General features: G+C 38.5%; 1 protein-coding gene across 2 annotated transcripts; it reads right to left on the bottom strand.

Moving 5' to 3' along the window:
- Positions 1–81: 81 nt before the first annotated feature.
- Positions 82–16,298, bottom strand: sncb (synuclein, beta). 2 transcript variants are annotated; one of them, XM_028009506.1, is made up of 6 exons: positions 16,083–16,298; positions 14,927–15,060; positions 9,700–9,729; positions 8,580–8,665; positions 3,460–3,546; positions 82–938 (listed from the first exon to the last, which is right to left on the bottom strand). In XM_028009506.1, exons 2-6 carry the CDS (start codon positions 15,045–15,047, stop codon positions 909–911), a joined length of 354 nt encoding a protein of 117 aa, XP_027865307.1. In that variant the 5' UTR covers positions 15,048–15,060; positions 16,083–16,298; the 3' UTR covers positions 82–908. The 2 variants fall into 2 exon arrangements, with proteins under 2 accessions (XP_027865307.1, XP_027865308.1); XM_028009507.1 differs by having other exon boundaries at positions 15,979–16,262.
- Between the last annotated feature and the right edge of the window lie 11,654 nt (positions 16,299–27,952).

The raw sequence follows: 27,952 nt of genomic DNA, 5'->3' as shown, positions 1-27,952 counted from the left end.
CAAAACAAAACAAAAAAAACTACAATGCTGAACAATGAGGCAGACAATCATTTCAAGCAGAGAAAGAATGCAAAGAATACATTTGTTTTTCAAACTTTTTATTTACAGAGGATTTGTTATCTGGCTTAACACAGAAACCTTTACAGTGACAAGACCTGCAATTTAAAGCACATATTGATATGACAACCATTATGATTCCAAGACAGAATATACTGACTTTAACTTGTTAAAATCTTTATTACACACAAACACACACGCGCACGCACATACACGCCCACACACAAACATGTACACTCTGTTGGTTTCTAACAGATAGTGTAGTGGAATGATTTCACGAGTAACTATAAAGATACGATGTAAAAAACTCTTACTTCAAAAACAAGCTCATCTCCAAAGAAATTCGAAAAAAAACAAAAAAAACAAAATCAAAACACAAACAGGCATTATCGACATTTAAGAGGATATTATTGTTCTCATATCTGCTTGTAACAGGTCATATTTACTCATTTATTGTTATTTTTTCACTCCCAATGTCTCATTGGAAGTTGATGAACATCTATTGCACATTTCTAGATACAGATACGCACGAGTACAAAGTCACAAGTCCTGGCTCTGGTCTCATTTCATTGGGAGGGAATCAAGGAAATGAGACCGAGAGGACGAATCCTACATTTCAATAAATACCTACACCCAACACATTACATTAATAACATGACATTTACAATATATAATAATATTAAAAGATTTGTCTTGAAGGAAGAACATTTTTCACTGGGAATGCTTGTCTTTTTTTGTTGGATTTTTTTTTTTTGCAACAGGGATATAGTTGTAATAGTTTCAGCATTTGTCCTTTTATTATTAGAAATGTTATTGTGCTGCTGGTTGGATGATGGTTTGGACTCTTGCATTTATGCCTCCGGCTCGTAGTCCTGGCTCTCCTGGTGGAAAAGAACAGGAGATGAGTGTGAGAGATAGACAGGTCATATTTGTTGCACATAAAGACTAACTAGTGGTGTTGCCAAGCCGCTTGTACTGGTTAGTGTGTCTGGGCGTGTACGCACTGAGTGTAAAAAAAAAAAAGAAAAAGAAAAGCTGGTCAAATTTCAACAAACTTATCTGACGATTCAGTGGTAAAACGCATAAAGATCCATTTTATATGATGATAAGAAAGTTAGACTACTTGGAAGTAAAATTGAAAAGAAAAACTTAAGGATTATGTAAATATCAAACTATGTTTGCAAATTAAATGGGATTATGGAGCCAGTCTAGGTCAAATATATACATACAAATAGGTAATGTTGCACACTGAATACATGTTTAAACCTTTATGTTGGTTTGTTGCTAAAATGTGTATCGTAACTTTGAATGGGAATGTAGTTTTGCAAGATATTTCACTGAGGAAGCCTGTAATTAATTAATTAATTTATATATATATATTTGAATCCATGGTTCAAATATGGATTTGATATTTCAAATAATTTGAATCTATGGTTCTCGAACTGAAAAAAGACGCACTGCCCCCTCTGGATTGGAGGTCAGATGCTTCTGAAGCAGTAATTTCCAGCCAAATAGTGTCATTTCATAGGACAGTCAAGAAGCTGTTGCCTTAAGTTGCTATTAAACTGTGATTTATATCAAGCATAACTTAAACAACATTTTGCCTCTGATACCAGGAAGTTAGCCTCAGTCTCTTTAAGAAGTTCCTACTCTTTCCAAAACTCCACCTTCAGTCATCACAACAGTGTTTCTCCACTATGCCATTTAGGATGAGTTTTAGGAGCGTTTGTATGATAAGCTCAGCAGACTCTCAGCTCCATCAAGTGTTTGGAAATTTCTACCGCCGCTGGTCTAGTGGAGCTGAGTGGGGAAAATGCTGACTGAAGTGCCAAGGAGGAGCAAGCTTTTTGGCATCCCCCACTGGCTGCCATGGGGAGATTCAAGGGTTTCGCAAACATGAATGAAAGAATCAAAAACAGCACTCCAGGTATGTTTTTGATAAGGGAATAATATTATAACAAGCATATATAGCACAAGTGACATAAAACACAAAAACGTCGAGTTTGCATACAGCCCTCTAAGTATTTTGGTGTTTTGTTCACAACTGATGGTGGATGGACGGACGGATTAGGGCTTCATTTGCAGTACAACAATTGAAACCCCGACATGAGAAAGGAGCTTTACTTTGAGGGGGATCTTAAAATGTTACTGGGAATGTACAGTATATTATAGGCTCGTTGCCAAGGGTGATGTCACTCTATTGTAACTGAGCTTCTGTGATCCAGCCAACAGATGGCAGCACAAACCTGCATGAGCACGAGGGGTGAGTTGTGTGCACATTCCCTGTTTGCTTGTAATACACACTGCTCTATTTAGCACCAAAAACAAGAAAAAAAAAACCAGTAAATGTACATAAGTTAAAATTAATGCAACAAGAAAATGATGATGCCCTGAAAAAAGGGTTTTAAGGCGACTTTCGCTGTGTAGCAGTAAGAATTCGTATTTACAACAACAACACAGGGAGACCCTGACATTACCCACAATGCATGAAGGCATAGAGCGTCATCGCCACACCCATTGAGACAGAGCTCGCACATCGCTTGTGTAGCAGAAAATGGGGGAGGGGAAAGAGATGCAGAGGAGTGGGAGAAAGAAGAGACGGAGGAGAGCAAGGATGATACATGCTAATGCCTGCAGGAGCCTGTTCTAGGATTCAATTAGAATTTATTATTATTCATATATTAGTCCATGCAGAAAAAAAACAACAGCTGTAAGTAACTGCGCTGTAAGATCTTCAAGTCTTATCTAATTTTCCTTATTAAGGTTTTTTTTTTTATCTTCACTAAAAATCCCAGAAAATAATGACATATTTACTTGAACCACTATCCATATAATCTGTGTTGCGGGGCATTTACTACTGAGGCTATTTAAAATCTGCTTTCAGAGCCATTGACTCTGCACAGTCTGTCTTGCCCCTGACAGTCAAATACCAAAAATAACCATCTGTGTCGGACTCACATCCTGCCTGTATCTATGAACAGAACGACGACGCACACACACTTCGTTGCTGGTAGGTGGTGGTATAGTCACTGTACTCCATGTACCCTGTGTGACAAATGGCTGGGAAAGTCTTCTGATATTATTTCCAGACAAAAAAATAAAAAAGAACAGCGACCTCAGCGAGGTAGTATTTGAGAGGAAGATAAGTGGAGGGCAAGTGTGGAGGGCTGTTGAAATACAATCCAGCTTGAATGTGAAGCCATGCAAAAGCGTGTGAATACCGACGTGCCTCCATCTACTGTAAGTGAATGGACTCATCCCTGCCTGCAACCCAGTGTTTTACATAACATACAAAAATGCTTTCTGCGGTACAGTCACTGGTTCATGTGACTGCACGGTGACATGTGACCTTCGAAAGAATAGACATGAGGGAGACATTCAGGCTTATGTTGTGCCGGTTACCTGCTGGGACTCATCATATGCCTCCCCTTCTGGCTCCAGCATTGCCTCTCCTTGGCCTTCCATGGCCTCCTGCCCGTACTCCTCAGGCTGCAGAAAAGGTGAGAGAGAAAAATGAGACGGGAAAAGATTCACAGAAGCAGAAGAAACTAAACATATTGCTTATGAAGCTTCGACATGTGTTTAAATAGTAAAATGTTCTCTTCATAAAGCCCCGTATCTGTCGTTGTGAGATCGATTTCGGTTTCTCTTTAAGATAAGAAAAGTAAAGTAAAGACATGCAACCATTTGGCTCTAACATACAATGGAAAGCTCTAAACCCATGAAAATCTTTACATTCAGCTTGTGGTACATTGTCTTTCACTTTAGTTATATAAGTCAGCTCCAATTTCAGATCAAACCCAATGAAAAGTCAGATTGCTTTGGGAAGACTGATATTTCGAATCAAACCTGTTCTCAAAATCCAACATGGCTGCCTTATGCCTAAAAAATTAAAACAGATGCAGAAATGTATTTCAGCACTTGTGTCAGTTTGCATTAGGAAAGTCTCACATGTGACCCTGTATTCCAGTTTGAATGCTTTATTTGAAAGGGAAATCAAATGTTGCATCCAAAAATCTTTTCAACCCATTGTGGATGTAAATGCTGTGGGCAGGAATGAGCTCCAGAAGCAGTCAGGCTTGCAACAAATCTAAAAAAAGCCTCTGACTGAAGAAACTGTTGCTATATGACAGGACAGTATCATGACTGTCATGACATGCATGTCCAGGACGACACCGTCAGGTGTTGGCAAGCAGATCTAAGTCCCCACTTTATAAGAAAAAGTGAATGCACAATGATAATATCAAACTGAAGACGAAGAACAATGCTTATTTTTTCAGAAAGTGCTCGTGCTGTGCATAAATATCACTGGAAGTGTTTTTATTACATTTTAATTGGTTACTATTGGGGTGTTTCTCATTGAAAATTCAGATGGTTTAATCATAGCTTGTTTTAATTAGCTAGAAATTTGTGTCACCAACAAACACTTGGTCAATTAGTTAATAAGCTATAAAAGAGGTTAATAGAGGTATAGCTCCATGTTGTACTTAATGACAACAGTTAAATTTTACAATAGTTGTATTTGCCTAAAGTCAAGATGGGTGGCCAAGCATGCAAAACATATGAACACCAGCAAGTGAGTTTTGTCATGTTGATTATGAAAGCAGGTGCTTAGCCTACCACTTTAGTCTGAATGAATCCATTAGAAAGTCTCTTTATTTCCTTTTAAACCACATTTGTAAGGACAATTCATTCATGGGTTGAGCAGCAGTCTTGATTATGTGGATTGCATGCAAATCATCTTTCCTTTTGGCAAAGGCCTCAGTGAAAATGCAAAACTTGTGATCACTGGAGTTTACCATAATGCAGAAAGATCTCAAGATTAGACTCTGCTACCAGTCGCAGTCACATATTTCCTCTCTTAGAAACCAAACATTATCTTCTAAGGTGATAACATCCAGTTTGTTGCAGTTTTTATTTCCAGAGAAGTCCTCCATGGTGTGAGTTGGAGATGATGAAATGGACTGCTTGCTCACCTCAACCACAGCTTGTCAACCACACTGGCTGACTTGTGTGTTGCGCTGTGAAAACACTTCAACCACCAACTTTTTCAACTTTGCTGCTTTATCCACAAATGCATTTTAATCATGAACATAGCATTTTAAAGGGAAATAAACAAGTTGTCTGACTGGTAAAAAATAAAAATACAAATTGCAGTCAGGAACTGCAATGGTAGCAAACAATTATTTGTTTCATCATATATCAATATAATGTTGACTATATCAACATTATTTGTTGATATAGTCAACCTATAAAGTCTACGTTTCAACTATCAAAATAAAATAAATGGAATCATCATATCCAATGTTTGTTTTAGACATTTGTGTTAATGCAATGACACTGTAGCTTTAAAGCAAAGTAGATTTTAAATATCTGACTTTGGGTGTTCTTTGAATAGAGAGGGAAAATAATTTCCAGGGGTTTTTGTGTTACTTTATTATAGCAATGCTGCCAGGTATGACCTGAGCAGCTCATGCATATTGTGAAAAACGACACTATTCACAATATGCATCAGCTTTTGACCCACCTGCTTTGGCTAGTCCTGAAAACAAAGCTAGTGGGTCACACGTCATTTATTTTTAAACCCAGCACTAATCAAGTCAATTAGGCCACAGAGGAAGAACAGGCTGTAATCCTGTGTGCTCTGGCAAGATGGTGTCTTTGCTGTAAATCTACCAATGAGATTAACATGGCCTCAGAGGATGCACCATGGGATACCACCACAAAGACACACCTAATCAGATGGATCACTGATTGTGAAAAAGTGAACGTGATATAAAATGATTTCGATAACATTTTATGGTTGGTCGTATGTATTTAGGTAGATGGAGTAGAATCATTTCATTCAGATGCTCACAAAAATGTTCATATGTTTTAAAAGTTCTTTTTCATTTTCTAAAGGTATAAATAGAAGATTCTGCTTTTCATTTTTCTAAATATATAGCCAACCAAGTCCCTTACTGTACTAAAACACGCAGAGCATGAACTCCTCAAAACCTTTTAAGGTGTCCATAAGCCAGCAAGACATTAGCAGGATATCCTCTAAGATGAGTTAGTCAGCAAATCTCAGAGATGGATTAGATTAGATTGAGATTAGAGGTACTTTGAACTCATTCATCTCTTCTTACTCTTTGCTATGTACCTCAAAACATTCCTGAAGCTTTTGAAACTTGTAAAAACATTTTTAAGTCTGTTTATGTGAAAAGGTTTTTGTAAAATTTGTAGCGTGAAGTCTCAATATCCATCCTGCAGCTAGTATGACTTACTAATATTTCCTGAACCACTTTTATGAAGAAAAAAAAAAACTAGCTTTGACAGAAATGTTCAGACCCCGTTCTGACAATAAGGCATTCTTCTATAATTTGTTAATTTTCAAATGTCTGCCGTGGTTGTTTTAATGTTTTGAGTGACTGGTGTGTCAGTGCAGGTAAATTGTTCAATACAGTGTGAACAGTGTAGCAGTCTGCTGTTCTATCACTTGTATGTCTCGAGCCACTGAGTGGGCAATTAGAACAAGCTGTCAGATTTATCATATTAATGAAACAGTGGAGAAAAGACCAGCATTGTGGGACGAGACCGCTTACAGTTTCACAGACAGCCTGAATAGTTAGACCAAGTGTGACTTCGATAACAGTGGAAGACCAGTTTTTATATCAGGTGAAAAAACCACATAGGATTACAAAATATATTTGACTCAAATTTCAAAGCTTACAGGGAGTTAGGACATTGTTTCTGTTTGTTTTTTTTTCTATGGTAAAACAATTGATATTCTTTGATTTTGAACCAAAAAATAATATTAAACTTACTGCAAATGTCTGCTTCTGACAGTTGTAAGACTAATATTTTGACTGGTGACTGGGTATTTTGCTGAAAATAAAGGATTGGGTTACACTTGATCACAATGACTGTAATTGAGGCCAGGCAGCATGATAATCACCACGCTGTCGTTACGATTTTGATCTAATCAGCACATCTACTGAGATATTTGACAATGTATTTTGTTAAAATACCCAAATCCTCACTGGTTAAAGAATAACATATAGTTCAAAAGCAGCATTAAGTAAACATAGCAACAGAGCTTCAAAAAAATAAAAAGCAAAGACAGAAATGCAATAATATTTTGAGATTTATAATGCTCTGTATCTGGTTTATTCTGCCTTTTTGCAATGAAATGTTGCCTCTTTTTTTAATAGCTGTACATTTTTGTCACCAAACAAATTTGTATTTCAGCTTAGTTAACTCATTTCTACATTCTGCTTAATGTTAAGGTCTACGGAAAAAAAAGATAACTTGTCTTGCTAATATCATTTAGTGACTAAAACATCTCATATCTGACCTATTACAAATGTTAATCTACTTTCTTCATGTACCCTAACAATGTACTTTTATTTAAGATTAGCCACAATGTTTTATTTTAAGCTGATGATATCCTGAATCATCTTCAGTGCGTGAACGTTTTAATGAGCTTCCATTTTGATAGTCAAAGTCTTGTTGGAATGAAAAAAATCCCCTTTGCCTTGTGTAAAAATTTAATACAAGCCTCTACATTAACCCACTAACTTTAAATTGGAAATAACGTCACAAATGCTGACATACAAATATATCTGTTGAAGTCTTTGAACGTCAACCACATCCGCTTGCAGGTACCTCATCTACACGGATGGTGTGCGTTACGTTACGTTCTCTCTGAATATAAAGAAGGTGGTAGAAAAAGACGATACGTTTAATTTTCTCAGTTGGTTTTATGATGTGGCGACATGCTTCCAAAACTTCACGTGTGATTGGCCGACCAGGCTCCCTGAAGCTGCTGTCTGTGGCGAGATGTGCGACGTGCAAACTCAGACAGAAACCGAGAGAAACAGGACCCAGTACCAACAAGGATGCTGCCCATTTAGAGCCAAGCCTGATCAACTTTTCATACAATAAATGCTTTTGTGGGCATTTTACTTTACTGCTTTCATCTAATTTTAAGGAGAAACTCTTGAAAAGTGTTTTTTGTTTTGTTTTGTTTTCCCTCTATGTGTTCATAGTCACATCATTTTAATGTTTTTAAAAAAAATCCCTTTTAGGAGTATTGTTGAATTGGCATACTTCCAAAATCTCGCTTGTTTTGATTTTTTAAAATTAAATCATTAAGAAACTGACATTGGGATTGAGATCCTAAAATCTCAGTATTAGATTCAGTAAATAATTCATCCTTCATAATACACTTTTGATAGCTAATGATATAGCATATGTGACTCATTGAGACTAATTAAATAGGTAGAGTAGAATAATTTAAAATAACCCATCTTCACCTGCTATTGTGTCATTTTATTGGCATGTTGGTTTCATCACAGTGACAAAAGGTTAGGTTACCATTTTACTTGCTGGCTACAGATCCTTCCTGCTTATCTATAAACTAACCATAACAAAAATTCAGACTCTGGATGCAGGTCACCATTAGCATCTATTATAGTAATTCAGCAACTCTTGAAAAAAAAAATCCATGTCTCATGTGACGGGGGGATTTTTAGACTCACGTTCATGTCAGTTGGGAATTCGTCCTTCTTCACCAGACCAGTGGCAGCAACGATATTCCCCATCGCTCCGGTGGTCTTCTCAGCCACTGCAGACACACACACACACGCGCGCAGAAACGCACACACATACATAAATGTAATTCTATCCTGCTGAACCCTACAGATACACTAAAAGCAAAATGCTGTCCTCTTGTGTTTCATAATTGACCTTCACTTAGCCTCGTAATGAGTGAGCTTTTAAATGATTTAGGTTTTGCTACAATAAGGAAATGATTATTTCTTAGAGTAAGAAAAAACCCTTTTAAAATGAAAGATAAGCAGGGACTCATCTAATTGAAAACAAAAAAATCCAATCTTTTGTCCAGTCAGTGAACACACCACACCTAAGCCTTCTTATGCGGTGCTAAAAACGACGCTCTTTGGTAATGGAAGAATGATGATTTAGCCACTTTCTTAAAAATTAAGTCAATGAATCAAGAAAAACTGTAAATTATAATTTATTTTTAATTAGCATGTTGACTCCTCCTGCAGTAACAACAAGAGGTGAGACCTTTCCAGACAACATAAGTTGAACATGTTACTGCAACGGTGCTCTGTTTTATCCATTTAAACAGTTCAGTTTTATGTCTGAACTGTCGAATTAGAAAATGTTGGGAATTTTCTCAAACATTTGGTTGGACTTGGCTGATATTGATTTTGAGTTGGGTCCTGTAAAAAAAAAAAAAAAAAAAAAAAAAAAAGTAGTACAAAGAACCATTTCACTGAGTATTCTGTGAAATGGTTCACATCAACATTTCAAGATGTGCAAAACAGAAAGAGAAAAGTTACAAAGATATAATCTTTCATGTAAAGAAATGTAGTGTAATTCTTTCTGAGCTGCTCTGAAACCTCCGTTTCATAACCTGATGAATTTTGCTGTCCTTGTACATTTTCACTGATTCAGAAAGAAGCAGCTCTATAGCTTCCAAATGTTTCTGTGAAAGCCATTGTCTTATTATAATAAAACATTTAGCTATTAAGCCCACACAAAGGGGTGAGCTGCACACAATCAGACACTGTCCACAAAACCTCTCGTCTGTGCATCTCCAATGATCATGTTACTGACAGATGGAAACCTCACCTGTGCCCACGCTGTCTTTGGCCTTGGTACCTGAAATATGGAAAGAGGGAAGAAAATTGGTCAGAAAATGAACTCTATTCCTCCAGAAACTCTTTGCTTGCGTCTGCTTGGGTAAAAACATATTTGCTAAACTTTGTCTCAGTAAACTGAACTGAATCTCGTCCAGGTCAGTCTGCATTTCAATTTGTGTCCAGTTGTCGTCAAGATGCATAGCCTGACTAATTGAACACTCTCCAGTATTTACTTCCGAGGTTCTTCCACGAGAGTCACGTCCTTATTCTGATTACATCTGAAGTGTCACTACCAGACAGACTTAGCTTAAAATGAAGTAAAACTGTGCAATTTTTCATCTATTATTCACTGACCGTATGAGATAAACGAGAAGCATTAACCTTTTAGGTTTCTCAGTAGTTATGTTGGGAGAGGTTATAAAACTTTATAGCCAGTTTAAACAACAACGCAGCCATTGTTCAAGTCTCTGACCTTTGGCAGACCTCATTCATCTACGCTGAACTCCATCAAGCTATTAAGGCAATCTACTGTGTGCCTACTGACCACTCAGTGCCTGTCATCCTATGTGGTGCTCAGCACATCCTTCTTTTGGCTACTGAGGGCAGAGGAAAGACAAATGTGGATGAAGTACCGAGCTGTCTCTATAAAGGTTGACCCTTGAAAGAAAACATATCAGAGCGGTGCAAGCATACCATAGCTGTGATTGGAATATCAAGATGATACCGACATGCATTGAGACACATGTAAAATGCAGAGTTATATAAAAACACGCTAAAACAAAATATTGAATTTAGTATTCTCATGCAATAAACCTTATTCAGATATTTTTAAAGAAATGGGAGTGACTCTTTCTATTTGGCTTTTCAGCCTTTAGAGTGTTATCTGTCCAGGCCAAATAAATAAAGTTCTCCATAATCTGCAATATGTTACTATTGTATTTAAATATACAGTATGTGTTGTAATCTCCCCCAAAATTCTTATTATTCCTGATAGTTATACTTTAAAAGTCTTTAAAAGTCACAGTTGCATATGCTAACAATAAATATAAGATTTCATTAGTGACTCGCCATTCGTTAATGCAAAAATTCAATCTTTTTCTGATATAACATGTGTACTGACAACTCATTCAGCCCAATTAGACTTAGTAAGAGTGAAGACAATTTTCCATTCAGTGAGGGGTTTTAAATAGAGTCTGAAGAAGCAGAGATATGTAAAAAAAAAAAAATCTTAAGAGGAAACAGATATGTCTTGTTTAGGCTGGAAGAAAATGAGGAGGAGGAGAGAGAGATATAGGCCATTTCAGGAAGTTGCTCTGTTGAATTCTTTTAAACTTTGGATTTGAAAATATTGGCAACCTTTTGGAAATCAGAGCTGATGAAAAATCGGCCGCACAATCTTGAATGGTGGATTTCAAGAAACATTTGCTTTCCACAACAACAACAACAAAAAAAGATCTCAAGAGCCATATGCAGAAAAAATGCATGTGAGTTGCTAAGTGCTTCTGTTGATCAGAAAGTCTAGGGACTTTTTAGGAGGAATCTGAGACTCTCTGTCTTCCTGAATTAAACATAAAATATTGCACAGTGGGTCATTTCTCATAGCTATTTTTCAAAATAACTACAAAAATACAGTTCCCTAAACTTATTTATGTCTACAGTAAGACAAGTGTTCAAAACAACTGGAACTCTGACAAATGTGGCAAGACAGGAACTTAAGTTTATCTTACCGCCACACAAATAAAGTAGCGTGGCAAGAAAATCTTAAAAGCCCATCAACGGAGGATGGCAGACCATTCTTATTCTGCTACAATAAAAGTTTCATTATATCTAAAGGATTTTGAACATCGTCAGCAAGCACTTTTTAACTTTATGACTTCTGTGACTAAAAATATAAATAGTACAAGTAATATTTAAGCACAGAAAAGAATTGCCAAACGTTGATGTAACAGCAATGATTCAGAGAAGCAAGACGTAAGTTATTCTATTCTTGCGGTAGACATGTGGTATATGAATCAGTGAATTTGCCTGTTTACTGCAACATGAATTGCATACTGCTTCCTCCTTGCCTCTCTCATTTTGCTCAGCTGGGTGGGTGGTCTTCAGTAGCAGCAGCTGTCAAAAGGAAGGTCTCAGATGAATCAAATCGCTGCTACCCCTCCTCCAAGAGGAGCCTCCAAGCAAACACATGAACAGTTTTCCAGGACACCACCAGGCCCAACATGCAGCGACAGAGAAGAAGCAGAAATTGCCCCTTTTTTTCCCCTTGCTGCTCAGTGTGGGAACAATGGAAATGAGTCTGCACATGTTGTGACTGCAGTCTGACATATTTGGAGTCCTGTTGAAAGTCAGGGGCACTGTGCTAAATGTGCTGGGTGGTAAGATGACATCTATAGACTGACAAATCTGACAACGTTGGCTAAAAATAGGCAAGGTTCTCTGAATGCAACAAAAAGAGCTAACCTTTGCAGAATAAACAAAACAAGCCGACGAATTTAGAGGGGCGAGGGGTTCATGTGTGAGCGGAAATTTGGGTTTCTTAACAAGTGTCCAGCATCTTACCGAGAAACACTTTGCACCGTTGCTCAGTTTCTCTGAGAGACACAGACAAACTGAACGATACTCGTCAGAGTTGGTGCTATTTTTAGCAGCAAAAAAATCTATAGCGCACTGCTTTTCTTACTCCCTGAACTTCACCACATTGTGTCACATTACAGCCATAATGTGACATTGTGTCACATTACAGCCATAAAATTCATGTGACATGTCTTTTAGTGGGATTTCATGTCACAGCCCAACACAAAGTAGAGCTTAGTTGTAAAATGGAAGCAGGCTCAGATTTAGAGATCGGGAGACAAGCTCCGTCGTCCGGAGAAGGCTTGGAGGTTTTTCAAGGCTGCATAGACCTCCTAGCCAAAGAATGCCTTGGGAATCCCCAGCGTGAGTTGGAGAATAACTCTCTGATCCAGGACTATAATCCAGTCATTGATAAGCAGAAAATTGTGGATGGATAGTTGTCCTGTCAAAAGATTATTCCTCTTGAGCTGTGGGTCTGCAGCTCCCCCAGAGACAACCTGGGTCCCTTTTGCTCCTTCGTTTATAAATAATCTCCTTGTCTTTAAACGCATATGGACTCTGGTTACTAGCTCGGTGACTTCTGAAGTGAAATGGGTGAACTATTTAAAGGTTTCAGATGAAAGTGGGTCGAATACAAATGCCTGGCATATTTTTTCTTATCTGTCTTCTTCCAATCAGCAATTATGCACTTCCTGGTGTTGGTCTATCTCATAAAATTCTGATGTATTATGTTGAAGTCTCTGGCTATGACGTGACAAAATGTGAAAAAGTTCCAGATTGATTAAAACCTTCGCAGAAACAGCCAAAGCAGTTCCCTAAAATTACGACTTTTTAAATGTATTTAATAATCCCCAGAGTATTTAAAATTAATATAATTAGCCATTACATAGAGATATGCATCAGTTTTTGTTTCCTCTATGATGTTGTGTTTTACATGTAATTTTTTACATGTAACAGCACCTCTTTGGATTCCAAAGAGGCAGAGTCAAACACAGAAACAAAAAAAATAACTCAAAGAAACAGATCTTAAAAATAAAGGGAGGATCAAGTCTTTCTTACCATAGTTCTATATGAAAGTACCGTATTTTTCGGACTATGAGCCGCTACTTTTTCCCACGCTTTGAACCAAGCGGCTTATAGTTCGGTTCGGCTTTTCTGTGGATTTTTCTTCAACCACCAGGGGGCTCTTTAGCACGAAGTGAATCAATAGAAGTCAAAATTGGAAATCAAAGTAGAAAGTGCTAATTTTCATTTAGAACAAGAAAATGCTAGCAGCAGGCACAGCGGAGAAATGTCTTCAAACTCATCATGAGACCCTCATCATGGAAACCACACGGAGAAGTTTATATGACGCAGCTTTTAAGGTGAAGGCTATCGATCTGGTAAAACAGGAAGGAAATAGAGCCGCTACACGTAAGGTCGGCGTGAAGGGATCCATGGTTTGGCGTTGGAGACGGAGGGATGCGTCTTTAATAAATCCAGCAGATTAAAAAACCCAAAGCGGCTCATAGCCTGGTGCGGCTTATATATGTACGTTTCCAGTTTTTTTTCCTTCAAAACATTTGTAGTTGCGCTTATAATAAGGTGGGCTCTATAGTCCGGAAAATACGGTATTTACTACATAGCATATGACACTAAGAACATTACTGAAGTTGTGTGCTACATAACAGGTCATATTATGCAGAAATAATTGTTCTTGCAGCAAATTCTTAATAAAAGCTCTTTTTTATTTACTAATGTCAATTTCTAATTTACTTTCCCTTCAATATATTTTGCATGCTTGTTCAATATTTTGGATTGCATTAGACTTTGGCGACAAATTTGTAAGCTATATTGAAAAAAAAAAGGGATGCACATACTTGGGCAAATAAAGGTTGAAGAAAATCAGCCTCTACTAAAAGGATAAAAATAAAAATAATATTTTGTCCGTTTAGCCAGTTTGACCACAGGCTCAGCCTTTTATAATCTGCGCTGTGCGGGGTGAAGAGCTCCCCCCTGACACACACCACCCTGTTTCCACCTCCTGCTCATAACATACACACGCAAATGATGAAAGAAAAAAAACACATGACACCTCTCCTAAACCTGATGCATTATTTACGACTGTGGCACAGCTAAAACTTACTGCGAGTGCTGGGCTGCTGTGTTTGATCTCATGTGAAACTGAAATATATTCCAACTCTTTTTGCTCTGCAGACATTGGTTAAACGTAGGCACTGATTGGGTGATTCATCATATTTCTGTTATAAGGAATATGGCGAATCTCCCCATCTGATGATGAATTAGTCGCAAAGAGCTGTGGAAATGTCCTCCTGTTGGAATACAAATTTGACCAAATGTTAAACCCATGCGCTCTTCTTTCTCCTGATTACTCTGTGCAAGAAATACAGTAGGACATCCACCCAGTGAGTGGGAGGGGTTACTGTATATGTGACACTTATTTTTTTCATTTATTTATTTTTTTAGAAAATATTGAAGAAGGGATGAAATGCAAAAACATGTCTGCCTTGTATTGGTTGCAGAACCAATACAAGACAGACATGTCTTGTATAAATCAATCAAGACAATCAAATAAATCAAGTCTCGCAGCACATTTAGATGATTTGCATGAAAATAACCAGCAAACTCTGAGAGCGCCTCACCTACAAACATGACTCCTTCCTTGGTCTTTTCCGCCGCCACTGCAACTCCTTCCTTGGTCTTTTCTGCGGCCACAGCCATCCCCTCCTTTGCTTTAGACAAACCCTTCATAAACACATCCATCTTGGCCGAACTACTGTGGATAGATGGACCATATGAGCAGTCAGTGACAATCACAGACACAAATAAGCTTCAGCTTCACATATATTTAAATCCTTATCCCTCATGTGTATTTTTTTTTCCTTTTATTTGCATCCTAGTGCTTGGCTAATTATATTGTAGCTGTGCTTTTTATGAAGCGTTGATGTAATTTAGTGGAGCACATGTTGGAGGTGGTGAAACAGGCAGCACCGCCTCCTGTGGTAGATCGTGACGGCTGCAATTCAGTCAGCTGCCAGTGGTAAAAAAAAAAAAAAAACAAACAAACAAAAAAAACTCTCTGCTCACTCATGCATTCAACTCCCTTTTTTCCAAATCATGTCAGGGCATGAAATATTTATAGGGAAAAATAGATTTGAATGAAAGGGCTAATCACGGAAGAGCTCATTAATTATTGCTCGAATTAAATGTTACTCCAAGTGGAGAAGACAGGACTCCACCTGGCCTGTTTTACACACAAGGGACTACACAGTATACTATATTACATTATATCAGGAGGTTGGACTTAATGTATATTTTAAGGGCCACATTACGTCGCTCGGGGAAGGGAGGCACGATTAAATCACCAATACAAGAAACAGTCTACCATTAAGCGAAAACCAGCGTAAAGCCTCAGATTAACAGCTTGGACTAATATTAGGCGCCAATCCCTTCAGAGACTCTCTGGATGGTGCAGGTCAAGCATTCTTCATCCAGCATCTGCAGCCTAATTATGTGCATCAAGTTACACCATCTCCATCGCGCATCACGTCTACATCCGTCTTTACACACATACGAGCCCCCCAAACCCCCCACCCCCCTGCTCCAAATTCATCGCGGTCTATAAATGTACATACGTCTACTTTCTTCACCAGCTCCGGGTTGCTTCATGCACGGCGCAAACCGGTTTCCTTACTATGTACGACGACGCTCCCAGGCACGGCCATCAAATGGTGGTGACCTCTATACGCCTAGCCGTCAACATGAACGATGAGACGGCACATGGAGAGTCGTCCTTACCTCTTTTGCAGATTGCCTTCGACTTGTCCCCTTATGGTCCGGTCACACCCACACGCGAAAGTATCGTCTGAATCGGAGATATCTTCAGATGATCTCTAGGTGGGCCTTCCTCGGGCAGATCTCCACTAAACAGGGACGGCCCCCTTTACAGTGCGGCTCAGAATATCACGTATGCCGCCCTCCTCCTCCTCCTCTTCCTCACGCTCTACCCCACTCCTCCCCCCCTTCACCTCTCCTTCTTCCCATCCTCTTCAGTTTCATCTCTCTTCCCCCACCGGTTCCCTTCTCTATCGATCAGTCCAGATGTTACTGCAAAGGAAATCAATTTAACAAAGCCCGTCTCGTCGTTTGCGTTTTTTTCTTCTCCACACGCCAAACACAGTAGATAAATGTGGCGTGAAGGCGCACCTTTGTGGTTTTCTAGATTCAGCTATAACTTTACATTTTTGAACTTGTAGTCAACAAAACAGAAAATTATTCGGATTTTCAGCGTCCGGAGTTGCTCATTTTGACAGTATGACCACAGGACAAATGCACTGCGTTTGTGTCAACAACTGAATATTTTTCTGCTCTTGCAATTTGAACTGAAAACATGATTTCATGCACATTGTAACTGGCTGCAAGTAATTCAGAGCAACAGAGTTGTCAGTCTGCTCCAGGATAACAACTCGACCACATAGTTGTTGCATTTTAAAAGATGTTTAAAGAGGGATTATAATGCGACATTAAGCATTTATTTTAAGGTTACTACGCCCTTATGCCGTTACATTCAAAAAAGGAAATGGGTGATTATTCTGTCTGATCTTTATTTAGAAGAGAATATATATATATATATATATATATATATATATATTTAATATTAGAAATACATTTTCCACGTTTAGTAAATAATTAAGTTCCACTTTGAAACCAAAGAGGATTAATGCTGGTGGCTATTGGGCTACACTTGCAGTAGCTCTTAAATAAAGATATAATTTGGGACACCAATTTTGCACCCACACTCAATGGCACATTCAGACATGTGATATACATGCATCCTTTAATTTGGTAAACACAGCACAGCAATTAAAATGAAATACAAATGGAAAGGTACATCTGGAAAAACAGGCAGCCTTCAATAAGGTTTTATTCAGATTAGTCAGACCAGTTCCCATTACAGGTGTCAGTGCTGCTGATTGCTGGCCCATGTTACTACGTTGATGAAAAAGGGTTAAATTCCCCCCACCCCATCTTCCCCCCTTTTTTAAACCCTAAATCTCTGACGTACGCCCAGTGACGATATCCTCCACGTGAAACGAAATCCTGCCTTTTTTTTTTATACCCCCAGCGTCCCCAGCCCCCCTCCCAGTTTGAGGAAATCCCAGACATGAGTGGGCAGCCTGTAGTTTTCATCCAGTTGCGTGGATCTGACCAGAATGTGCCACATTCTGCAACAAGGTGACCTAGAAAGGAAAGAGGACGGGGGAAGAAAAGGTAGAGATTTTATTTCTGAAGCCATGCAACCTCAGAATCTCAATATCGCCCCCAAAAGATTGAATTATAGTTAAAAAATAATAATAATAATCACAGTCACAGAAGATTTCGGCGAGCTTTTCTTAGTACTGAAATGAGTCGCTGTCCCTGGTGCTGATCCGCCATGTCCGGTGGAGTACGTGTTGGGCAACATGAAAACAAAACACAGTAAACCGCAGTCAATTTTTCAACAATAGACATCTTTAAATAAAACTGTTTTTTTTTTTTTAGTTAGTATTTAATCAACTAAAATACATTTATTTTGTCGCATAAAAGGGCATTAAACGTGTTCAATGGCGCTCCTTTGGTTTGTCCTGTAACGGCTTATTTTCTTGTGAGCGTACTCTGCCCTCTTGTGGTTTTACGTGAAAACGACACTCTGGTCATTTTTCAATTGCGTTCTTTAGGGAACGAAGAAATTCTTCGTTCACGAAGAATTTCTTCGTTCTTAAGAAGAATTCCCTATTTTTTTTTTCTTTTGCTCTAACAAAAAAAAAATAAATAAATAAATAAAAAAAAGACTAATAGCTATACTACTTTTTAATGGGCAGCTTTAAACAGCTGGTAATTCTTCCAAGCAACTTTGAGCAGATCTAGTTCACATTAAACATTCATTTTTGACGACCACTTAACTACAAAAAGATAAATAAAACTTAATTTTCATTTAATTTTCTTAAGAAAATTAAGATTTTAAATAAAATGTTGTTTCTGTATCCTCCTTGAATGAGCTCCATCTTACAGAATTGCATAGAAACAATCTAAACATGGATTCATTATGCCTTCCACACAACAATTAACAACTCAAATGGAAAATCCATGTGAAAAAAAACAACAAAAAAAACACTAGATAAAACACTGAAATTCACTCTCCTCACTCCATCATTACTCTGCATATAGAGTGCTTTGCGAAAATACTCACAACTTTATAGTATTTTATGGGGATTTTATGCAAATTCTTTTAGCAGTGTAACTCTGAAACTTGGTGTGCATTTGTATTGAATCCCTTTTCTTTCAGCATCTTTGCATCTAGTGCCACACCTTTCTAGCTGACTCCACTTCCTGGCTGTCTACCTTAACTAATAGAAAAAGAAGAAAACATTAATATGCAAAATATTTTACGATCTACAAATCTGGCCATTATGAAAAAGGTTAGTAAAGAAAGTCATCTCGAGTGTGGGGTCTTTTCACACCCTTGTCTTCTGTCTTTCATTTGGGGTCGGGGTCCGGTGTGGTTTCGTGGCTCGGTGTCGGCGTGCTGTGAGGTGAGGGGCTGGATGTGGTGGGGGGTGTTTGGAGTGGGGCTGTGTTTAGCTTGTGCTCTCATCAGCTTTTGTGGTGAATGAAAAGGTTAATTAATCATGGAACCGGGGTGCCCACTGTGGATGTGAGATTCATGGCATCTCTGTTTGGGGGCATATGTTCGATGTTTGTGTGCTGGTTGGAGGTGGTTCTGTGGGTGAACTCATGTTGGAGCTTATGGGCGGTTGGAGGTCCGTGGAATTGGGGAAAGAACTCACTGGGAGGTTGGGGCTGTTTATTTTGGGGGCTGCTCTACTTGCCTGGCTCGTGTGGAGTGTGTGGACTCTTTCTGACCCCGTGTCTGGATGTGGTCAGTGTCTGGGCCCAGTCACTCAGGTGATGTCTGCCCCTCATCCGGGATGATGGGCTTCTCTGCTACTGGAGGTTTGGGTGGGCTGCTCTTCTCCACCCTGGAACGACAGGAACCTCTCCTGGGTCAGCGGACGGGTTGCCCCTTTAGGAAGGAGTTGCTTGTACCTGGGAGTACAGAGTTCAGCAGGGAGTGCAAGTGATTGTATGGAGTCCAGATTTGAGTGCCTTTACATTGGGTAAAAAAAAAAACTTTATTTAAAATATTGGTTTAGACATATATACACACAAATAGTTCTTAGTTACAACATATTCTGATTATTTTATATATTTTATTCTTTTTTACGACGGTTTATTATATCCAAAAACTTGCCTTATAAACATAAGTGTACATAAGAGTCTTTGACCCAAACAGCAGAAAGGGGCTACAAGTTTTCTCTCCCTGTCCAATGATTTTAATTCATAGTATAGATTACAGTAATGCTCTGCTTTCTGGTTTTCCCAAAAGATCAATAGCTCTATTATAGGTACTTCAGAACTAGACAAATGCTAATAATATTCAGAAGCGAACTCACATCACACCAATTTTATAGTTTCTGCATTGGCTATTAATTTATTTCTCCTGTTTGAAACTCTTAATGGTCTTAGCCCACCCTGTTTTTCAGATTTATTTCAGTCACACATCCCCTCCAGATCCAGCAGATCTTCTGGACAGGGTCTTCTGTTCCACCATCCATTCCTGACAGCTGGTATCAGGTTTTTATACTAATGTAGAAATATGTTTTCACCACACTGGACAAATGGACAAACATTTTAACGTTGGTCTCGTCTGTTCAAATAACACTCTTCCAAAATTCTTGTGGGTTATTCAGATGTAACTTTTTCAGACCCAAAGAACAGTGCACCATAATTTATCCACGGTTTAATTTATTAATTTATATCGTAATCTTTTTAGAATTATCAGAGCAGTTCTCTGACTTTTATGACTGTTTGTGCCATAGTAAGCAGCAGCAAAGCGCTGCTGCTCATGAAAAATGTATTTTGTTATTTATGGTGTTTAAAGTACATCACTGCATCATTTTATTGGTTCTAATCTTATTTGTATGTTTTTACAGGAAGGTTTACATTGAAAAGAAGCCACGTTTATTCCATATGCACAGTGCCTTGCTGTTCAAAAATGTCAGTGCTGGACTTTTCCCTTCATCTGTTGTTATTTTAATACCTGAGCATTAGCAGGCAAGTATTTATGAGCAACAACTGAAATTTGGCTAATATTTTCCTAATACTCAGGCGATGCCTTGATTTTTTATTTTGATCTAAGTTTCCAATCTATTGTTGCACAAAGCTCTTACATATATTAGATAGTAAAAACAATAATGCCCAATTCTGAGGAGGAGTGAGAATTTCATAAAGATTCCTTACAATTTTGCAGTCAAACAAATTAATCACACAAAAGGGACTTTGAGAAAAAAGAATCCTAAAGGAGCAATATTATATATCTTCTGGGCATAGCGTCACTTTATAGCCCAATCAAGTAACTATGCTACCTTGAGGTGTTGCCGTATAGATCAAACATGACTTGAAAACAATTTGATTTTGCAATTCGACGCCTAGAAATTGGGCCTTTGTCTCTTTAAGAAGCTCCTGCACATCAGTGACACTCTCCCTTCACCACATCATCGCAACAACGTCCCTCTACTAAGCCTTCAACAACAATTTACCAGTAGTAGTTCATATACTAAGCTGAGCAGATGCACAACTCCATCAGGTGTTTGATAATTGCTGCTGCCGCTCGTCTGAAGGTGCTGAGTGGGGGAGTCGCGAGGGACGCCTGCTCTGTGAAGCGGAAGCTTGGCTGGAGACTGCAGCTCTGAGCGCCCGGTGAGACCGCATGTTTCTGCACCCACAATAACTACCAGGGGAGATTAAAGGATTTCTCAAACATGCATGATAGAATCAAAGCATCACTCCAGGTATGTTTTTGATGAAGGAATGGCATTATAACATGGTATGAAGCTCAAGAAAGTTGATTTTACATGACACTTTCCCTTAATGTAGGAGCTTTAGGGGTTCTTGTTGTGATGGGCAGATACCCTCTTTACCTGGTTGGTGATCCATTCTATTTAAGAATCATTCCAGTGGATACATCACAGTTGGATTTGGTTCTGATTGGCCCCATCAGTAAAAACCTTTTTCTTTTTGACAGCATTTTAACGATCAGCATGGCCTAAAATCAGCTCTCAGTAGGATTACTTTTATTTAAATTGAGGGAGCTTGCTGTTTGCTGCTAATAAGGGTCCAATGTGCATCCTTCGAGGATTTAGTTTTCCAGTCCATTTAATAAATATCCCTTTACTACACTAAATTGCACAACTCCGATGTAAACAACTTTCATCCTTGTAGTCCCTTTGAATTGAGGCTCTGTGGATTGGAATAACATCTACACCCTAACCCCCAAATCGCTAAGACATGTTCACTGGTGCACAGTTGAACATTGTATTTGCACAGGTTTGTGCCCACTGGTTCATGTAAATGAGTGACATGAACATCTGAAGGAGGCTGAGCAGAACTCCACAGAGCCAGCAGGCCAAAAATAAAGGTGATTCACTGTGCGTTATGATCTCGGAAATAAATTGTGCAATAAAATGCTCTCTGCGCGCAGTTCCTAAATCGCAAGCGTAGCCGGAATCTCAGCCTCGGTTGGCAGAGGTCCCCGCAGCCCCCAGTGAACCCATCTTTATTTATCATGCCCTCTTTTTACAACCAGCGCTCGTGCGAGGCCTTTCTCCTTAACAGATCCATTGAGTGGATTCAGTCAGTCAAAGCAAGCATTATATAATTCCAATCAATCTGTGTTATAAAATCTTGACATAAGCTGAGGCCGCCACACAGCAGAAATTTACAGCTGTTTAGACTGCAAGTCATTTCCCTGTGGCATGTGCATACATACTGCATCTGCCTTTGGAGCTAAGTGCAAATAAAAACCTTGCCTAGGGAGGACTTCAAACGAGAGTTTTACTCCTTCTCCGAAGCGGGCATGAATGATTGGTTACACACGCGCCGCATCAGACTGCATTTAGTCTACCGTAAATGGGGAAAGGGAAAATGGGAGTGCTTGCTGCAGGTCTTTCAATAATAAAAAAAAAAGAAAGAAAAAAAATAAACATCTTTGATATTTTTAGCACTGATGAATAGCCCAGTAGGACGGGGTGGGGAGCTTTTGTTACCTCTAGGTGGCAGCAGAGACTGTTTATCTTCATAAAGGCTGTGCTCGCTATTCACAGCACTAACCAGGGAGCCTATTAAGTGAAGACATACATGGATCAATGTACTTTAATGTATAACCAGGTTTGTACAGGATGCAATGTTCACCTGTGTGTGTCCCTCCTCCTGCGGAGCTCAAGTGCGTCGATGTTATCACACGCTGAAGATGCCGCCGTCGTCTCCTGGAAAGCTCTGAGCTCTCTGCGTTTGGCGGCAGAGCGGCAAGTTTACCTCCGACATCCAAAATGGCTTGAGATGAACTCCTGCCACACAGTCAAGATGGAAGGAAATTAGAACAGATCCATAACCTAACCTGGAGAAATCCCCTGACCATAAATGCACCTGTAGATGACCGATGCTCTCTGAGGGTTTCTGATTTGTCACGCATGCGTGATTATCGCTTTGTTCAACCGCGTCTTTTGAGAAAGTCAGCCCCTACTGATAATTACCGTTAATTCATGTAAGATTTGTTGTTAATCTGTTTGTTTTAATGATTCTGTACATTGAACTCTCTGTATACAGTAAGCTGATTGAACTATCCTTGGGGTCTGCTGTAGTAATGTAGTAAAATTAAAGGCATTATGTAAATTGAACAAGTGCTCCAAGCTATTCTCCATCTTCTTTATGCACACAGGCTTAATTCAATGAATCTTTGTGAAACCACTTTCAGCAGCGATGGAGCTCGATAAGCAGCACCTGAATAAAAGCCAAGCTGCACAGATTAACAATGTGACATACTGGAAGTAATATTACAGTATATTATGTCATGGCAATTTGTTAAACTGCTTTGAGACAGAAGCAGGACTTGTAGGCTTGTATCTGCAAATTTGCTGTACTGATTAAAAGGCTGTCCATGAAGTGGCCGAGCGGTGCAGCTCGTCACTTTGGGAAGTTAGAAAAGTAATAGTTTAAAACTTTGTCGAAGAAAAGACAAATATGTTTCAGTTAAACCAACTTTTCTTCGTTTTTGCAAACATTGGATATAAAATATTTGCGCGATGTGCTTATAGTCAAGAGTTTAAATGTCCCAGTCGGAAAGCCAACATTTGGAGCTATTGCTGCTGCACATATACGACATAGTGAAAGTTTCATATTCACATAGTGCTGCAATGTAATAAAATAACATAAATATATTGGAGAAAATATTACAGTGGCTCTATGTGCTTCAGCAATGTGCTAAACTGTTTTGTAGCATTGATGCATTTCTAGCCACTGCAGGGAGTTATAGAAGTAGCAATTTAAAACAACAGGGGTAGTGTTTATTTTTCTAATTACTTTTTTTCCTCTTTTGTGATTTTTACACTTAATCCAATGAAGAGGAGTTCTCTTAGTAGTTGGAAATCCAAGAAATTCCCCAAAATACTCACCTGCCCCAAATTCAGCATCCAACACCACTGTCATGTGTATGAAACATTTAAAAAGTTGCAGATATGATCTATTAATCAGCACAATCAGTAATTGTTGTATCACCTTAAATTAGTGAAACACAGTAGATTATTTATTGTGAACATGTTCCTTTATTGTCAAAACCTATAAAATGTAAAATGTAGAGAAATAACTGTAATATTCATGTATTGCTAAGTTACCCAACAGCAATGTGACGTACTAGATGCAATATTACAGTGTATTTGTATGTAAATATGATGTAACTTGGTTGTTTTTTCCTGCAAAATTAGAAAATATTGTCCATTAGAAAGTCAAGGTTTTGTTTACTTCTAACTAAAAGTTTGGGGTAACAGCTAACAAGAGCATATTAGAGAAGCCCTACTTTTAAAAAAGTATCTTTTTTCCAAAGATAATAAAAATATGTTTTTAAACATTTTTTAAAAATATTTACCCTTTCACAACTATCAGATACATATTTATGATGCATTTTATTTGTACTCAGAAGTCACGTTCTCTGGAGTTTTCTGTTGAAAGGACAAAAGTCTTCACTATCCACTGCAGCTACTACAGACGCAATTTGTAGCAAAAATCGCAGAGCAGATATAAACGTTTTATAGGCAATCTTAATTGTCTATATCACATGAAACTAGTGACACATGCTCTAGTATATTCGTCTCTGCATGTTTTCTTGAGTCTTTTAACACATAAAATGGAGACAAATACATTGTCATCTTTTTATAGAGCAACTTATAGTTAAATTCCTACTAGCTGAAAGCTTTACTAAGAGTATTTTATGCCAAATAATGTGTTAAACTGTTTCAAGACAGAAGTATGACATGTAATATTTTTGTCTCAAAATTTATTGCTTGGAAAAAAAAGAAAAAAGCCCATCCTTATTGCCTTTTTATTTTTGTGGTTTTTGACAATTACATAAAGCCATCACAGCTGGCTAGTTGCCTGCACAATTGCCCTGCTATTAATTTTGGTGCGTAATTGTATTACATAATGTGTTATGCTACTTCATAGGAGAGTCAAACAGCTGTGGCTATTGGTTGTTCTGCTGCAAGCATTGTTCGGCTTTTCGTCTCAGCTGCTCTGCTAGACAAACAGTTTCATCATAAAAGGGAGTCGTAACAGGGCACTGTCAATATTAAGCCACATCAGCGCCAGACTTATCCACGGCGACTCAAGATATTCTCCCAATGAATTGTCAGATTCTAAGGCCGGGCAGATTTGGAGTAATTTATATTCTCTTATCGGGCCGCGGCTAATTTAAACACAGCAGTCGTACAATGTCATCAGTGACAGACGGAGAAGTCAATCTCTGTTACACAGAGGCATAGATGAAGAAAGACAGCTGGGCATTTGCTGCAATTCCACATGTAGGTTTCCCAGCAGATGGTAGTGCAGCATCACCGAACAGCTTCTTGTACAGCAGGATGAAAATGGTGCAGAAGAGAAGCTATCTAAAAATGACTGCTGCAGATACTGAAGTATGAGATCTTAATGGGATAATAGGGCAATATCTTACCTACATCCTCTTTGTGCAAGACAGCACATTTTAAGAAAAAAAAAGGAAGGGAAATTATGAATGACAGCAGTATATCTTTTTACACAACCTATATGGTGCACCCAGGGGGACCATTAGAAGTGGAGCACGCCGATTGTCGAGGTGCAGTGAATGTGCGCGCTTCTGCAGCTCCGACTTGAGTCACTTTCAAAATTGAATCCAGCAATAAGTGCTATCATAATATTCTAACTGCAGATTAAATACTTGGTACAGCACAAGCCGAGAGCAAACAAGGATCAGAGCAAATATCAAGTTTGCTCAGATGTGAGAAGTTAAAAGTGTCTACAGGGGCTTTATTTGCTTTGCAACTTCTTGTTTTGTGCTGCAATAGGTTTTATAGCTTTGGTGTCATCAAACATCGCCTTTTGTTAGGTTTAGTGCAGGCATTGTATCACAGAAATTCTGAGGTCGAATATGAAGAAAAGAAACTTCTTTTTTTGTCAGATTTGGCCTTCTTTTAGGCTCGTCTCAAAGAAAGAGCACACTGAAGCGACATCAAACTGGAGAGATGATAATTGACTTTGCACCCGAATACAGAAGCCAAGCTTTACCTATCTGCTGTGGTGCGATAACTTTGCTCTCTCAAAGGTCCTTGAAGACATTTTGTGTTGGGCTGACTAGAACACAAAAACACAAAACAATATGCAGTGAAACAAGTGGCAATGCACTGCACCACATCTCACTAAGAAACTTTAAAATGAGTGCTTTTACACCAAATTCTTTAACAATTATAAAAGAGTTTCTGCAGTTAAAGACATCACAGCCTATGTTCTGACCAAATATATCAGACCAAAAAGCATCAGCCACAAGTTCTGAAGCAAATCAGTATCCTTTGAAGTCATGCAAAACAGCCCTCATCAGATGAGAGTTCTGCAGACTGAGACATCTAGCATATAAAAAAATGCTATGATTTGAAACCTGGTAAGCTAATGAGTTTGCACTTCTATCTTCTCAATTTGTACAGGCTTTTGTGCCAAGGCCTTTGAGGCCTTTCTGTGCCAAGGCCTGTAATAGTGTTCCCATTGTTCGCCTGAGAATATGGCATTTTTTCATAAAAATTAAGCAGAGCCCATCTATATTTTCTTCTTTTTTTCTTTCCCACACGGGGAAAGACAAGGAGATCGGGAGAATTTGTTCTGAATTATAGATATTACTGCAGTGAAATTAAATTCATAAAGAACAAAAGGAATAAAATCTTAAAAAGGCTCAGAAGGCAGGATGTTTCACAACTGCATCCGAGCTGCAATCTGTTGTAAGCAGCTCATTTTAAAGACTTCTAAAAGCATATTGCTCATTACTTTTTCACTCACTCCTCACGTCAACCTCATATATTGAACTCGTGCATTCTTACAGGCAATAACCATCTGTATTAACTATGATATGAAGTTCCTTGTATAATGTGTATATTAGAGTCTCATTCAATACAATAAACGTAGAAGTGGGGCTGTAATTATGTGATTATTTCCCTCATGTCCCGCTCTATGTCTTTGTGAACCACATGCTAATACCGACCTCCCATTGCAGTGGATGACATCGAGTCCAATATCCTGTGATATTGGACTCGATGTCATGTTGTATTTACAGGTAGAAAAAAAATATATAAAGTTTTGGAAACAGTTCAAGATATTTTGTCACTCTGACAAACTGAAACTCATATATTAAATTCATTACACATCCAGTGAAATATTTCAGGTCTTTATTTCTCGCAATTTTGATGATCATGCCTCAAATTTGAATGCTGTGAAAAAGTTCAACATCGGAAGCTCCTGGTGTCACACTTTAATCGGCTTATTAACTCAGAACACCTGCACAGGTTTACTGAGCCTCTAAATGACATCTCAGTCTGGGTCAGTAGGCTACACAATATGGGGAAGAATGCTGACTGTCACTGACACCCTTCACAAAGAGGGTAAGCCACAAGTGTGTTAGGAAACGATGCACCAGCAAAATTGATTCCAAAAATTGAGGGAGTATTATAAGGAGCAAACTGAGGTTGGAGTCAGTAGATCAAGAGCAACTATGCAAAGATGAATCCTATACATGGGCCACAAATATTGCGTTATGATCATGTCACGCTACTCTTGGACCAGAAGCGTCTTACCTGGACTAAGGGGAAAAAAGAAAGAAATGGACTGTAGCTTAGTGGTTCAAAGTCCTCATTTCAAATAAAAGTAAAGCGTGCATTTTATTTGGAAATCAAGCTGCTAGGATCTGATGGAAGAGTGGAAGAGCACCTGTAATCTATAGGATGTTGTTAAGAGGAAAATCTGGGACACCAGACCCAATGATAGACATGAACTAAAAGATGCCAATACAACAATCTGAGCTTTCATTACACCTCAGTAGTTGTCTCCATGCAATGCTTCACTGATGCTCTAAAACAAATAATATTTTTTATTGATCATATGTCACCAATGTTTTTTAAATTTTTTTTAGCTTGAGGTAATCTTTATTAAGCCACTATATGTCTTACTGGTATATGTTGGTATATGACTTTGCACATAGCAACTTGAGTAATATCCCATTTTTA

This window comes from Xiphophorus couchianus, chromosome 23 (assembly GCF_001444195.1).
Source record: "Xiphophorus couchianus chromosome 23, X_couchianus-1.0, whole genome shotgun sequence".
NCBI classification, from domain to species: Eukaryota; Metazoa; Chordata; class Actinopteri; order Cyprinodontiformes; family Poeciliidae; genus Xiphophorus; species Xiphophorus couchianus.
The sequence above is the reverse complement of the archived record's forward strand: the minus strand, read 5'-3'. Positions and strand labels throughout refer to the sequence as shown.

What these genes read in the sequence shown, in the direction of transcription:
- sncb (XM_028009506.1), bottom strand. Translation starts at nt 15,047, where the DNA reads ATGGATGTGTTTATGAAGGGTTTGTCTAAAGCAAAGGAGGGGATGGCT. An exon ending in GGAAGGAGTCATGTTTGTAG is followed by an intron (nt 9,730 to 14,926) that starts GTGAGGCGCTCT and finishes TCCATATTTCAG; the next exon opens with GTACCAAGGCCAAAGACAGC. An exon ending in CATATGATGAGTCCCAGCAG is followed by an intron (nt 939 to 3,459) that starts GTAACCGGCACA and finishes CTTTTCCACCAG; the next exon opens with GAGAGCCAGGACTACGAGCC.